The sequence below is a fragment of the Fringilla coelebs genome, assembly GCF_963513975.1.
Source record: "Fringilla coelebs genome assembly, chromosome: 2".
Taxonomy (NCBI): Eukaryota; Metazoa; Chordata; class Aves; order Passeriformes; family Fringillidae; genus Fringilla; species Fringilla coelebs.
Genome location: NC_140029.1, coordinates 40,047,713 through 40,062,845, shown reverse-complemented (window position 1 = coordinate 40,062,845; position 15,133 = coordinate 40,047,713). Strand labels below are relative to the sequence as shown.

The 15,133-nt window shown below is 35.1% G+C and overlaps 1 protein-coding gene across 4 annotated transcripts in view; it reads right to left on the bottom strand.

Moving 5' to 3' along the window:
• Window positions 1-251: 251 nt before the first annotated feature.
• DOCK9 (dedicator of cytokinesis 9) overlaps window positions 252-15,133 on the bottom strand; it is a 112,393-nt gene continuing 97,511 nt past the window's right edge. For all 4 annotated transcript variants that reach the window (XM_084223403.1, XM_084223399.1, XM_084223402.1 and 1 more), the window contains exons 44-53: window positions 14,882-14,939; window positions 12,972-13,078; window positions 9,551-9,673; window positions 9,068-9,181; window positions 7,431-7,577; window positions 6,431-6,641; window positions 5,507-5,697; window positions 4,220-4,320; window positions 3,879-4,017; window positions 252-1,483 (exon numbers count right to left, since the gene is read on the bottom strand). In XM_084223403.1, the coding sequence (XP_084079529.1) occupies window positions 1,361-1,483; window positions 3,879-4,017; window positions 4,220-4,320; window positions 5,507-5,697; window positions 6,431-6,641; window positions 7,431-7,577; window positions 9,068-9,181; window positions 9,551-9,673; window positions 12,972-13,078; window positions 14,882-14,939 (1,314 nt within the window). In that variant the 3' untranslated portion in view covers window positions 252-1,360. The remainder of the gene's footprint in view (window positions 1,484-3,878; window positions 4,018-4,219; window positions 4,321-5,506; window positions 5,698-6,430; window positions 6,642-7,430; window positions 7,578-9,067; window positions 9,182-9,550; window positions 9,674-12,971; window positions 13,079-14,881; window positions 14,940-15,133) is intronic.

The window sequence follows — 15,133 nt, the reverse complement described above, 5'->3', positions numbered from 1 at the left end:
AATATTAACTGTTCTGGTGAATAACAACGTATAGTTACAGTAACATGGTACTAGAGTCAAATGCAAGGGACTCGAAACTGATGTCTCAACTAATAATTTAATTGCCTTTACTGACAAGGAATATGAAATAAGACCTACAAAGTGTCTGCATCTCATATGCAGGATGCAAAAAGCAGTTTTTTTAATTCAAGCTTTCATTTTTCCCAAATGTCAGGGGTGAATCTAAAACAAAAAAACGCAGCACACAGTGAGAAAAGTAACTACCTTTTTTTCTTTTAATATAGATGTAGTACAGAATGTTTAATTACAGCAGGACAGTGCTTCCAGTTAAATAAAATTAAAAACCTTTATTTTCCCCAAATATAAAATTACTAAATTAATGTCTTAAAAGAATAAGAATATGGAAAAAGCTTTAAATTATACCACCATTTACCACAGTAACCATGATTACCAATTACATACTCCATTGCTTTGGCAAAAAAGGTATTTCTTTTAATAACTGCATATAAACCTAACATAGCAAAGACTGTATACATCTTTATATTGCACTTATTTATATACAGGGATAAATGAACTGTAAAGTCTGCATATACTTGGAATGAGCAAATTTTCAAAATAAACTGAAAGCAGAATGGTAAGAGCAGGTATGAATATTAAAAAAATGCTTAGAAATGTAATACATTTATGTACAGACTGTATGGACTGTATTAACAAACAATATGTACATAACAATTTACTACTATTGATATTTTAGTATAACTCAGTGTTCATTAATACAGACCTTTGGTTGTATTTAATTGTTTAGTAAGATCTAAGCTCGCATACCTCCAAAATGCAACAAGGTATAAAATAAAGCACAACAATTTGCCAAATGGTACAAAAACTACTATTGTCAGTTCCATTAAACCCCAAAAACTAGTGTCTCTGTCTAGCCCCAAAATAGTTCTTGTACTTGGAATCTCTATGTGCCATACACAAAAAGAACACCTGAATGTTACATATCTGCAAAATTACATCCCACAACACTTTTTTTGTAATGTGCAATTCATTTTAATAATACTTTCTAACGAAAAACAGAAGCTAACTTCAACTTCATAATTTTCCAACACGCACTTCTGCAATGACATTGTGAACACTTTTAAATTTTACCAGCAAGATTAAAAAATATATATGTGTGCCTCCCTTACTCTAAAAGACTATTACCAGTAACTGCTATTTGCTAAGTGTGCTCAGACATTCGTATGAACTACGCAGTTTGCATGTGCCCCACATTTAGCTTCAAGGTCATCCTGAGTTTGCACACAATGAAGCAAATCCACAAACTTCAAAAGAAACAAACAAACTTTCCTTTACAAAACAATCATGCAACTGAAGAAGAACTGGGCATCCCGTGAACTGTTGTGCTTGTCGGAGTTCCACTTATGGCGTTGAAAATGTGCAGTGAGTTGGGCATGACACTGGCCTTTTCTTCCACTGGAGTAATCTTAAAATGAAAGACATGTATTTAGCAAAATGTTTCAAAATGGCACAGGCATGTCTAAAACAGCTCAACAATTTCTTGATGTGCTGCTTATCGACTCAACCTCCCAGTACTTTTCAACTGCACAAAACTTTTTGGAAATGGAGAAGTTACTTCTCCAATATCAGTTCTCCTAACTCAGATATTACACTGTCTTCTGCAGAGGGTGCTTGGACAGTTTCTATCATTCCTCCTGTTAACTTTCCAAAGGAGTTTCATAGTGACAACAAGCTAACTTTTTGCCTTTTTTTGGTTTTCCTTTTTTTGACTTAGAGATATGATTTGAGCATTTCTTACAAAAAGCTACCAAAACACCGAAAAGATTTAATTCTTAACAGCTATAAACAAATTGATGCTAAAATTAGACATACCATAAAAAAAGGAATTATATAAAGATTAGATAAACTAATAGAACAGAAGTAGAGAAAAGTAATTACCATCCCATCTGATCATATTGGCAAGCAGCAGAGGAGAAAAAAAAATCTGTTAAGATTCTTTTATGCATTTTTATCACAAATTTTTTGCAGTTGTTAAGACCTTGTATGGTTACATTACAGCTAATAGTTTATTCAGCGATGCAAAGCTCTTTTTCCCAAAACAGCAATAGGCAGATACATAAAGGAGACATTTTAAAAGATTTAAGTGAAGACCTTCATGTTTCTAAGCCTTCAGGGGAATTATCAGTCTAATTGAAAAAAAACCAAAACCCTAAAGCAAAACCACTAACAACATGGCATGTTTTAATTATGTACAACTAATTACATTTGTATAAGAACACAGTGGTAGGCTTATAGTACATATGCAGTCAGTGCTGCACTTTCATATTCAGTCTCTTATGCACAGTACCTTATGGATATCAGCTGTTTGTCTAAATGCAAACCAAGAGAAGTAGGGGCAATGTGATTTACTCCTGAAATTTCAGGACATGCTTTCTCTTATCACCAATCTTTGGAAACTCACACACATCAGCATTTTTTAAACATCTAGATCTTCCACTGAGTTCAAAATACTTTTTCCTCTGTACAAATTTTCATTATATTCTTTTACTTTTTCCTATGCCAGGGAAATGCTAATCTTGCATTTATCATTAAATTCTTTGACCAAAACACTTGCCTCTCCTTTCTAAAGGGGTATTCTGTATCATTGTCTAATTCTCTCATGTACCATGTTCATCTCAATCAGCTTTCCAGTCAGTTATCTCCTCCATTCCAAATCCTCCTCTGCTTATCAATAAATCCCATTGAAATACAGTCCAACTGTCCCACTGCTGCTAGCAAGGCAAATTCTTTTGCTGTTCCACAAATCTTTCAAAACAAGTAGTTTTCTTCTACTACTGTTTTTTATTAAAAAAACAAATTCAACCACACAATTCTGGAATGGCATCGCTTCCTATAAATTTTGGTTCACAATGTCCTCTATTGATGGTAGTTAAAAAGAGTTGTGTCATAAGCTCTTCTCTGTGACAGGGTATCAAAACAGGTGAAGGAAAATAAAGCCAATGTGCTCCATCATAATTATATCACAGAGATATAATTTATATATATACTGAGAACACAGTACCTGAGAAACCACATTGGGAAATAATGGAAAGCAAGAAAGCACATCAAGTGAGCTTTAGACAAGTGGCACATTTTTGAATAGAAAAAAAGTTCCCATAAAAGTTTTGGGTACCATCTAAGCAAAGGTTGAATAAAGGCCAAATCTCTCAAGAATTATAAACCATTCAGTGCTTCTGGGAAAAGGTTATAAAAGTAAGAGTGGACGAAAGAAAAGGGAGCTGAAGTGATGAATATGATGAATAATAATGTCAAGCATGCAGGGATTGAGCACTGAACTTCAGCTCTTCCTGTCCTCCTGAAAATAATGTCTTTGCTTTTGAAGTCATGAGATATTTCTACCATGGAACCCAGATGCAAAGGTTGAGTGGTACATCTCACTCCACAAAAGTTCTGGTTTTCCTTCCCCCCATATTTCTATCTTGTCAGTATTGGACTTCTCTCAAGAACATCTATTGGAATACCTCTTGAAAGACATTTAACTCTTTGTTGCAAAAGCAATTATTTACACCTCCAAAATCAAAGAAGAAAGGGCTAAACTTGTAGATCATACATATTAATTTCATTACAATTGTTTTATCTTTCTTCTAGTCTACCTTGCCTAAAAAAACCAGGCTGGTGTCAAGGAAATCAACAAGCAAAAAAAATGAAGGTCCACAATTTCATGACAGGCTTATACTCTGATAGAAAGAATTAAAAGGAACAATCCTTTTGTGTAAAGTATTCCATGCATTTCTCCTATTCTTTTCACTTTATAGTTACATTCTGAATGATAGTGTGTGTAACTTAATTTCAGCACATACTTGCTCATGCATTATTTCAGAAAGCTCTTTTGCCATTTCTCTGTAGTTGGCCTTCATTTCTTCTTGATATTCCAACTGATCTTCCTTTATCAGTCGTTCATTTACACCCAGAGCATGCCCACAGGCTTCAACAAATTGCCTGATATAGAGAAAATAAGAAAGTTCTCAAACAGAAATCCAAATGATTGATTTAAAATGTAAGCTTAAAGTATGTTATTAATGAATCAGAACACTTTAAAAGTTGAAAGTTTCAAAAAGAATTTTTATGAGTCTTAGGAAAAAGGTCCATTTTTTTTCCCTCTCCCCCATCCCCAAGAAATCCCAAACCTTCCATGCCATACCTAAAAACTTCTTTTAGGAGCTTTACTTTATTGTCTGGATATCTTTTGGTGTTAGTGTCATCTAAGAAAGCTCTTGCATATGCTAATGGACCAGCATTAACCTAAAAAGAACAAGAATTTAAAAACAGTCAGATATCTGACATACTGTCTTAGCAGTAACAGGTGCTACAGGTATCTGTTGGATTTGATTTTCTTATGAGAATACATCGATTTCAAAAAAGCTGGACTTAGAAAACAAGAAAATTGCTGAAGATGGAGCATTAAAGCAGGAGAGGTCTCTTCAGTGCTATAATCCTGTCCTGGCACAAAGAAACCATTTCAATGATGTGGCAAAGTAACTGCAGATATTGCCAATCTGTCAATCTCTGTTATGCAATTAGGGTGGGAAAATGAGCTAAACCTACTACTCTTTGGTCTGTGTATCTATGGAAAACAGATTTCCAAGCTGAGAACTCTGCAAAAACCTGCAGATGTTTAATTGTGCTCTTAGGGCAGCTACAGGAGAAGTGGTTTCAGTGACTTATGACTCATGCTTATTATTCATTCATATTATCAACAAAAGCCTCTCCCTTCTCATCCCATAATACTAGCTTACAACTTACTGATTCTGGAACCTTGGTTTGGTTTTTTTCCCTTTTCTGCTGAATGAGACAGCTGGTCATATCAGATGACTGTGTTAACAGTTCCTTTGTTTCCAATCAATTTAAAATAATAGAGCAGCACGTTTGTCACTGCATTTTTTAAAGATCCTTTCCATACTGACTTGTACATGCTACACCTGCTTCAGGAACCCTATTCTGGTCAATCTGATGGCTCCTTTATACACTCCACCTCCTGCCTGCCTTAGGCAAAAAGGCACACACAATGAGATTTTCTATGGTCATCTTCTTCCTGTATGTTGTCACTCACTCTTTATCTCTGTAGGCTTCTTACAAAAGTATCCTAGACCTACTGTGGGCAGACCTACAGCTGGGCAAAATATGCTAATTTATCTTCAGGTTCATCTATTATCTTCTAGCAGTTTCAGCTTTTCACCAAAATCTGGTGGGGCTTGGAATGCAACACATTCCAGACATGAATCTTAGTTATTTTGTGCAACTGTCTCTGATCAGTTATTTATATTAAATACTTTTATTTCTTTTCCTGCTCAGGAAATAACTGCAGATGGTGAGCATATTTCTAATTTAGGATACTCTTGAATGTGCAGAATAGAAACCAACTATAAAATGCTACTTATATAATTTTTCAAGGACAGAAGCAAATGAAACTGCGTGGCAAAGCTCTTACCTGAACACTGACACTTCCCTGTAGCTTCAGCTGCAATTTGATCATATCTACTTCAGCTGAAGAGCAAAGCTGCCTAAGCTCTGCAACTTTTTTACTCATTTCATCAATGGCTACTTCAATGGGGTTTAAATCAGTGTGGTGCTGGTACATCACTGGAATGCGCTTCTTCACATATGGGAAACAATGTATGGCTGTGGACAGAAACAGGTTTAACTTCGTAAGGAAAAGATTTTTTAATGAGGTGTGCTTTGAGAGAATCTTATGCTAAAATCTCATTTTGATAAGATTTATATAATAACTTATATAATTAGAAATATTACCACATGGATGGGGAAGCAAGACACTAAAATGTAAATATGCACAGTGTTACATGCACTACAGCAAAGAAAGATCACTGTCATTACTGCTACTAATAACCACTAAGAAATAAACCACTGGAACTTAATTGATATGAGAACTTGGAAAAGAATTGCTTAACATTCACAAATCTCAAAGAAGAGTAGAATCAAAACCAGCAAAGCTGTATTTTCTATTTCCTCACAAGTACCGGCTATGGACAGCTATAAAGTCACTTTTTATTATAAAGTCACTTTATTATTATAAAATCACTTATTTGTTTTTACAACTATATTACATTACTATATTACAACTTTAAAGAGACAAAACACAAAATCTTTTTCCAAGAAAAAGGAAAGCCAGAGTTCAGATTCAGAATTCTGAAAGCTTAAGGAAAAGAAGATAATAATTTAGAGGATTCCCCACTGAAGAAATCAACTGAAAAACCTAGTTGTGGCCAAAAATATGAAAAGGATTTTAGCTGATAGCTATAAAGGACTTAGTTAGGTGAAATGAAAAACCCATACAGAACAAAATTAGACCATTTGAACTAATGCTTCCAGTGAAAGCATTCCATTCCATCAGTACCTGTCAAAATTGTCCTTCGTTTACACTGCTCTTCTACTCCTCCTTGTCTTTTACCACCTTGAGTAAAAGGCATCTCAAACATGAAGCGGCGAATGTTATGAGTCCTTTCAAAATCTGTTTTTCTTTCCTGCAGCTCCTTTTCTTCAAAGTATGGAATTACATGTGTAACTTGAATATATGCATATTTTGAATCTAAATCCTTAGGATTTACCTTAAAATCAGGACCAAAAAAAAAAAAAAAATCAAATAGCTACATTGTGAATAAAGTGGATCTAACAGTAGTCACACAACTTCCAGAACTTAAATTTGGTCTCTTAACCTCTAAATTATTGAAAACATGGGAAATGTTCATGCTTTCACAGGGGTTTCCTGTATTCAGTTTTTAACTATTAGGAAGAAAGACTGCCAGATGCATTACAGTGCACTGCGGAATTTTTGGTTTGTTTGGTTTTTGGAGGTTTTTAACCACTTACGATCATGAAACCCAGCCCTTTCATCAAGTCTTCCTTCCCTTTTAAAGTTCAAATATTGAAATGCCCACCACTGCTGCACTTTAAGGCCAAAATGCACAGAAATTTTTGAATCAAGGATTCAAAAGGATACTTATCAAGGAACAAAAAGAGCCATGACATTATACCAAGAGGAAATCACCATCAAGTCTAAGGGTGAGGTGTGGAAAAGAGAAGAACTTCCAAAGAATGACTGTGCATGAATGGACAAGAAATATAGCTAAAGTTAACACAGAATATGATCATAATGCAAATTTTTTCTAAGATGCAATTACTGTTTTGAGAGGTAACACTACAGAAATTAAGCTTTTTGGTTGCTCTAAAAGGCACACTTAGTAGGAGGTAATATTCCTCTCACGCCTTTCCAACAGCAGAGCTTTTCGATGCAGATGCTTGTGTGCCAAATGAGTAACAGCCAGTGATCCCACAGTATTTCAAGTAAACTAGTGAAAGCACTATATTAGAATTTTTAGAGAGAATAAAGATCATACTTTGCCAGAATCCTGAATCATTTTGACATTTTCAGCTCCAAATTTGTCAGAGTAGAGTTTCTGGAGTCTTTGAGAAATTTCTGAAAGAGGCGTGAGTTTAGGCTCTTTATAGATATATTCCTTTCCATCTTCATCCTCAAAGAAACCCTGTAAAAAATAAAGTAATCAAAATCTTGGGGAATAAAACAAAAGGGAAATGACTAAGATGGACATAATGTGTGTGGCTCAAAGGAAATATAAACATTTAACATTAGTATTCAAGCAAACATAAATAGACAGAAATTAAAATCTAAGTAAAAAGATTTTCAAAGAGAATAAAAGAACAACAGAAAAATGTATTTCTCTACTACAACATGAGCGAAAGATAATGGAAACACAGAGTTTAAATTTTAAAAGTTTGTAGCAATTCTATGGTGTGACAAGCCTTTGAGATAAGTTTCCTTCACTTTTACTTAAAAGTGAACTTGCAGCACTGTTTCACTTGCCAAAATTGGTAGCCTTGCCCAACAGGACTATCCGATTTACAAGTGACTATTTTGGCAAAAGTTTACGTAAGAACAATCTGAAAATTTTCCTTAGGTAGTTATAAAAAATTAATTCCACAAGATGAAATATAATTATGCAAAGATCTTAATTTTATGATGTACTATTGGTATATACTTCTTTATTTTATTACACACAGTACTGTTTTTAAAACCAAACCTAAGTGCACAATACATGGAAAGTGAAACAGTTCGTTGGTTTAAAACAACAAGCCATGTTGAGTTCATGTTTGAAACCAGAAAATAAATATTTTTGTCATAAACGAAACAGACAAAATAGAAAAGCACAACATATCATGTATAAACACAGGCTAGATTGACAAAAATACCCACACCAAACTAAGGTGAAATGCAGTAGCTTGTACTGCATTGCTTGCTTTGTAAGCAGTTACTGTAATTACCTCAACATCTGTCTCACTGTCTGTAAACTGGTATTGCTATAAAGTCATAAAAGACAACAGAATACATGTAAAATTATACTGCTCAGAGTATTTTACAATTCTCCATGCTCAGCTGGACAATTAAGCAACTGGGCTATGCATGTAGAGAGTGTATTACTGGATACTGCGTGATACCATAGGGATACAGAGGCATTCTAGACACGTACCAGAGGATGTGAAGCTGCCCAATACACAGCCAGAACTTTGGTTTGAAGCATGCAATACTGATGCATAGAAAAGAGTGATCTGTTCTCTAAATGGAGCTTGATGTTACTTTTTGACTTGCAATGGCTATTAATGCATACCAATCTAAGAAGCAGCCTTGCAAACCACACCGTAGCACTACAGACATTAAGTCAATGCATTGCTAGAAACTGACAGTACAGAAAACTTACCGCTGCCTTAAGGTAGTAAACAAAAGAAGAAAAAAGGAAAAAAGGCAAAAAAATTTACTGAGGAAAATTATAGGAGTTTTACTGGAATTGATAAATGTTTTAAAAATCAATTACTGATGGTGTTTCTTTATTTCATACAGAACACACTCCTTGTGCTTTTTATGTCATGGTATCGATACAGATGATGAAAGAGTAAACCTTGTAAAATAAATTCAGGTATTTCTCAGTGCATAGAGCAGGCCAATGGAAGTAACACTCACTTGTCCAAAGAATGCTACCCTGAAATAAGTTCCCAGCAGCCTCTTGCCTGTATGCATAACTTCAGTAACTTTGCTGTATGCTCTGTGAAGGGTGTCATATAAGTGAGCAAGCCTCTAAAAGAAAAGAAAACAATAGAAAGAAAAAAGAAAACAATAATGAGGGAGAAGAACAAAGCACAACTTCCCTATCTTAAAATAACAAATTATGTCCTTGTAGCCAGTAACAACTGAAAACATTCTTTTATGGAATGGTAGTATTAGGTTTAGCATTTGTATCAGGATGACAATATGTAAGACTAATTTTTAATTATTTATACTTAAAGGAAAAAAAATTATTTAAAATCAAAACAAACATTTCAACACATTCACATTTCAGTTACAATTTTAATACTCTTATTATGTGATGTCCAATGTGTCATGCAGTTAGACTTGAAAATTCAGGGGTTTTTTCTTGCTCAAATTTACTTTTGATGAATTAAATACCTCAAAATCTCTCCGTTTTTCATAAATGGGAATTATAAGTTTATATATATCAGCAATGAGTTCGTAGCGTTCTGCCTTCCAGAGTCCATCAGCACACTGCTCCAACAATTCCATCAGCACATCCTAGATTTGGACACACATTCGAAAGTGTAAAACAATTCAGTACTCATCAAAAGCACAGCAAATAATTATACCAAAATTTTTCCCACTGAAATCTTGCCTCAAAACAGAATTATGCACACTTTGTAATTTAAGTTATCGTGGCAATCAAAAATTGCTAAAAGGAAATAAAACAAGACAGAATGGTCTGAGTTTACACACATACTCCTTGTGTTTACAAACAACATGTATCTTTTAGATATTCTTGAAACTTCTTTGCACCTTCTTCTACCACTCTTGCATCACAGTGGTGAAGCCAGAAGCTGAAAAAAAACTTTCATGCTTAGAAGCTACTCTATTCCACCTCCTTCTTCCCTTTGGTAGAGGACTAAGTCAGCTTAAAGACATCACTAAGAAAACAAATTTTTAACACTGCGAGCACAGACTGAAAAATGGTACCCTTATCCATGTGCTGCAACAGACCTTAAAACATTTCCTGCTTTCCCCCACTCATTATGGGGCTGCACAGACTCCTCAGTACCTCCATTCTCAGCAGCCAAGTGGTGACAAGTGACAGACCAGTGCCACTGCTGGACCCCAAGGGCTGTCCACAAACACTGGTTTATGATACAAGTCTTAATTCAGACACCAGAGGGCATCCAGATGTAGCAAAGTAAAACTTTGTTTACAAAAGGAAAAGAACATGAAGAGCACAAGCTTCAAGAGCTGATAGGAAGGAGCCAAAGAACACAACTTTTTTTGAGCCACATGTCTCAGTATTTATCTATTCTCATGGGAAAAGTTCTTTTCCATATATGCAATGTTTCCTTTGACACCTGTGAGAACAGCCTCTTGCTCCTAGTGGTGCTTCTCTTGGAAAAGTCTGATTCTGATCTGGACTTTTTCCAGTTTGCTGACACCTACCTTGACTTTTGGGGGTCAGTGCTAGACACAAGGTTAGAGATGGGGGGGATTCCAAAAATGCCAGCATAAAGGGAAAAAAACTCCCTTCCCTCTGCTTCTTGAGTCAATCCTCCCAAACACAACGCAACCTGCACTGGCTTTTGTTTCCACAAAGCCACACTGATGATTCCCATTCAACAGGCACTCCACTAGAACTTCCAGGTCTTTCTGCAGAGCTGCTGCTTAGCCTGTACTGAGACTTTTTTTTCTGATTTTTTCTTTTTTTAAAGGTGCAAGGCTTTGCTCTTGTCTTTGTACAGCCTTGAGAGGACACTGTGTTCCTGGAGGCTCCTTCATTTACCCATTTGCAACCCAGGACACTGCCTCTCGTGGAATGTCACAGGCAAACAACTGTTTTGATGAAATGCACACAGTAGCCTCATTAAAAAGCAAAATCCCAAACTAAATTTTGTTTCTTTTCATCTGGCTAGCTTAGATAACCCTGGCCTCAGACAGAATTCTTTTAAAATGAGAACTAAATTGAGAATCCCAAAATTTTAGTTTTTTTAAAATAAGAATCTATGTAAGTATTAAGAAAAATCTCAATTAGGAAGAGGTTTTATAAACTGGAGAAAATGAAAGATATTTGACCCTTTAAAAACATGAAGGGATACAAGTACTGGAGGATCAGAGACTAAGTGCTCCTTTCGAAATTTAACTCTAAAATAACTAGCAAAAAGGGAAACCACAAGTTTTAAGGGAAGAAATTCCACATGGCTTGTTACCATGTATAAGAAGAATTCTCATCAGAGCATCATTTTGCTAAGTAGTAGTAAAATACAACTTGAAAGTTGTTTCTTCTTTTTGACTTCTGCACCCAATTGATCTCATTTTTTTCTCAGACAATACAGTTCTGCTTACTGATGAGCACACTGAGGAAACACTCCATTTATGAATATGTTCCTGTTCCTGAAGGAACAGGGCTACCTGCTCTGAAGCACTTCTAGAATTATTTTTATTCTGCTAAAGCCAAACAGTTCTTCCCTATTGTTACTCTTGTTATCATTACTATTATTATTTCTTCCCATTATTACTTTTACCATGTTTCAGATAACTTTCAGAAGTTATCTGAAAAATAGTAACTTTTCTCAATATTTCATCAGTTAGAGTACTACATGGTTAATTTTAGAAAGGGTTGCATGCAGGCAAAAAAATGAAATTTGGCTTGGTTTGATCCTTCTGCAAGCTGTACAGGCGTATATTTCCACTCTTGGCTTACTTCCGTTCCACGGAAATACTGAGAGATGGAAATAAATTTGTGTAGGGTTCAATGACCCAGAAAAATCAGTATATTCTTTTTTCAGGGAGTGACTAATGAGAGATAGAAAAAAGACATTCCAATTTTTAAAAAAAATGCATAATAATTTAACTCTGACAAATGGTCTGGCAGGATAACAGTGACAGAAATTTCCAACAAAATTTTCCATTAGCTGTAGTCACTAGAATTCCTGATCTTCAATAACTTAGAGCAGCTTGCATTTTGCTTTGAGTAACATGCTACATTTCATACTGGATCAGAAGAATCAATGATTTTAAAAAGACAGCACAAAAATTGAAAAAAAAAATTACAAACCACAAAACAATTTGCACAGTCAAGTAATATTGTCAGACAGCTTTACCATACACTAATTAAAACACACAAAAAGAATTTTTGTTGTACCATTACACTTACAAACTAGAGGGTTTTCCAACATGACTGCTGCCAATTGTGGTCTGCCCCTTTCTTCCACAACTATACCAGCAAATACACAGTGCAGACACAGCTTTTCAGAAGCAAGGTTATTAACATTTTCATACAGGCTGCTTACTAGTAAATTTTACTGTAGAGCCTGCACAGATGGATCAGCAAAGACACAAGGAGTGAAACTTAAGCCAGAAAAAACACATGGACACAAGTCTGGTGTCAGTAAAGCTGCTTTCATTGTTATGGCATATTTGCTTTGGGAAACTGTAAACAGCAAAAAACCAGTGAACACATTTTCATGATTTCTGGTGGAGTAATACTCTAAATCCAAGTCAGTTTTAAAAAACAACAGATTTTGCTAACTCTAATAAGTAACCCACATTAGTGTTCATCCTGTCAACTAGAATAAACCCCCAATTCGCTTTTACTCCAGAAGTGGAATAAAAGTTGAATTGATGTGCTGGCACTATATTTAAAATACATGTCTACAGTAAATTCTCTAAATCTAGGACACCTCATCGAATTTTTTTATTTCAGCTTTAGGGTACAAATAGCAGATCATAAAACAATTATTGTATCCCTTGTATCAGTAATTCTCCAGACTGAAACATAAAATTTGCAAAAACCCCCAGCCCTTCCATGTATGTAAATTTTAACATTTTTATGTTTACTTACTTCATTGAAGTGAACATCTTGCATTCCAACATCCTCCATCATTGAAGCCTCTTCATCTATATTTGGTGTGATCACTCTGAAAGCAGTACAGCCTTGCCTAAACATCCCTGTCATTGAAAAAGAAATACAGACAAATTTCATTTTCTCCAGCAGGATAACATTGGGCCATTTTGTGATTCTGGATAAAGCAGAAGCCATGTTTAAATATATCTGTCACCAAATAAAGCAATAGATCAGCCCCCCACTGCATGGTTAAAATACAGGACCTTACATTACTGTGAATGTGCAAATGGGTTTTAAAAAATCCAAAAAATGTTAATATCTGGACCCTTACCTACCAAACTAGGTAGTGTCTGAATCTTCCTACTTCACCTTAAATTTCTGTCTAATCTACCCCACCCTAAGTTTAAGGTACTCAAAGTAACTTTTACAGTATTTAATTAAACTGCCAAGAAGTCATGCTGGAACTGAGTACAGGGGCAGGACCTGGCACATAATTTTTTCCAGTCTGAACAATATGAATGACATTAACCCTAAAAAAATGATCAAGGGATGGCAAACCAGATTATTCAAACACAGAAAAACAGGAAAAAAACCAATCTAATTTCCTTTACTGAAAAAAATACTTAACAAAAATGGAGTATAGAATGTTCCAACATGAAACCCGTGTCTTTTACTCATGCTGTTTAGATATTTTTGATTACATTAGACTGCTGAATTAAGAAAACAGGATTTTCTGTATCAATTAAAACCTCAAGGGCAATCTGTAAATATTATGGAAACTTAAGGATTTGCACAGATTTATTTTAGAACTCATTCCTCCAAAGATTCTTGCTGTTCAGTGAGGAGTTCTGACCATCAGGGGTTTTATTGAATGATTGCCTCAAATGCAAGGGGCATTTCTGTTCTTAGAAGAACTACAGGTAGGAGTTTGCTCCTCTGTATTACTGAGAGGAAATGAATTTCATATGACAGTATAGAAAAATAGCAGAACACCCAAAGGACTCACAAATAAATAGAGACTATCACTTGTTCTCAGGTATCATCAGGCTTCCAGCTGGACACAATAATTTAAATAAGCAGCTTATTTTAGTTTTGGTCTCAAAGAAGGTTTTGAAATCACAGGGGCAAAGAAAATAGCCTATACACTGCACAAGCATTCGGTGAGAAGCACAACAAGAACAGAGATAAGTCATCTTTTAGACTCATGATTTTACTTCATTTTGAACTGTCATGCAAAGGCAAAGCTAAAAAGATGCAAACATAAATTTGCCCACAAATCCAAAACACTGTCGCAACATCATAATCAGTTTTAACAGATTCCTGAAATTTTCTTCAAGAGAGCTCTTTTTGTTAATTTAAGTCATATCTCAAATCCCTGACTGAGAACTCTTCTGATCCTGAAGATGAAAGGTAATTTTCTACCCTACCTCAAGGGTCATCAGAATCCACTTTTACAAACAGCTGCTGGCACAGAATAGACCACAAAAAGGTGAAACAGCCTGAGCACTTTTGTCATTGATTGAACATCTGAAAATTTGTACAAATTTATTTTGACTCCTCTGGCAATGCCAGGTTTCCCTAGAGGCAGTGAGAGATTGACTGCTTGTAGAAAAAAGAATATTCACAGATAACTGCTTTAGAAAGGATCTGATTTGAACTATTAGCAGCTCTGGTATATAATTAAAATTTTTACTTCCCAAAAATCTTACTTTGCCTTCACCTGAAATGCTGTCCCTTAGATATGCAAGTTTACTCTTATGTATGTGAGTTTCCTACCTGGTTAGGTCAGAATTCTTTCCCTAATGAACACCGAAATACCTACAACTTCTTCAAGGAAATGACTGATTTCCCCAAACTCTAATAAAAAATATATTTGAATACATTAAAATAAGGTTTTGAAATCATACCTTTTCGTGTGAGATATTCTGCAACCAGTGCTGCTACATGGACATAGCACATTGCTGCCTAAAACAGAAACAGTCACAATCTTTTAAAACACAATTAAAATGGGAATATTAAAAGCAAGGTATATAAGGAGAGCAACAGTATGAGACAAGTTCTTGAGTTTCCCTTTTTGCTGCTTTGCAGGATATATTCTATGACTACTGCAAGAATTCTCCACCTCATTTATGTAAAGCAGTAACTCTGCAAGTGCACTC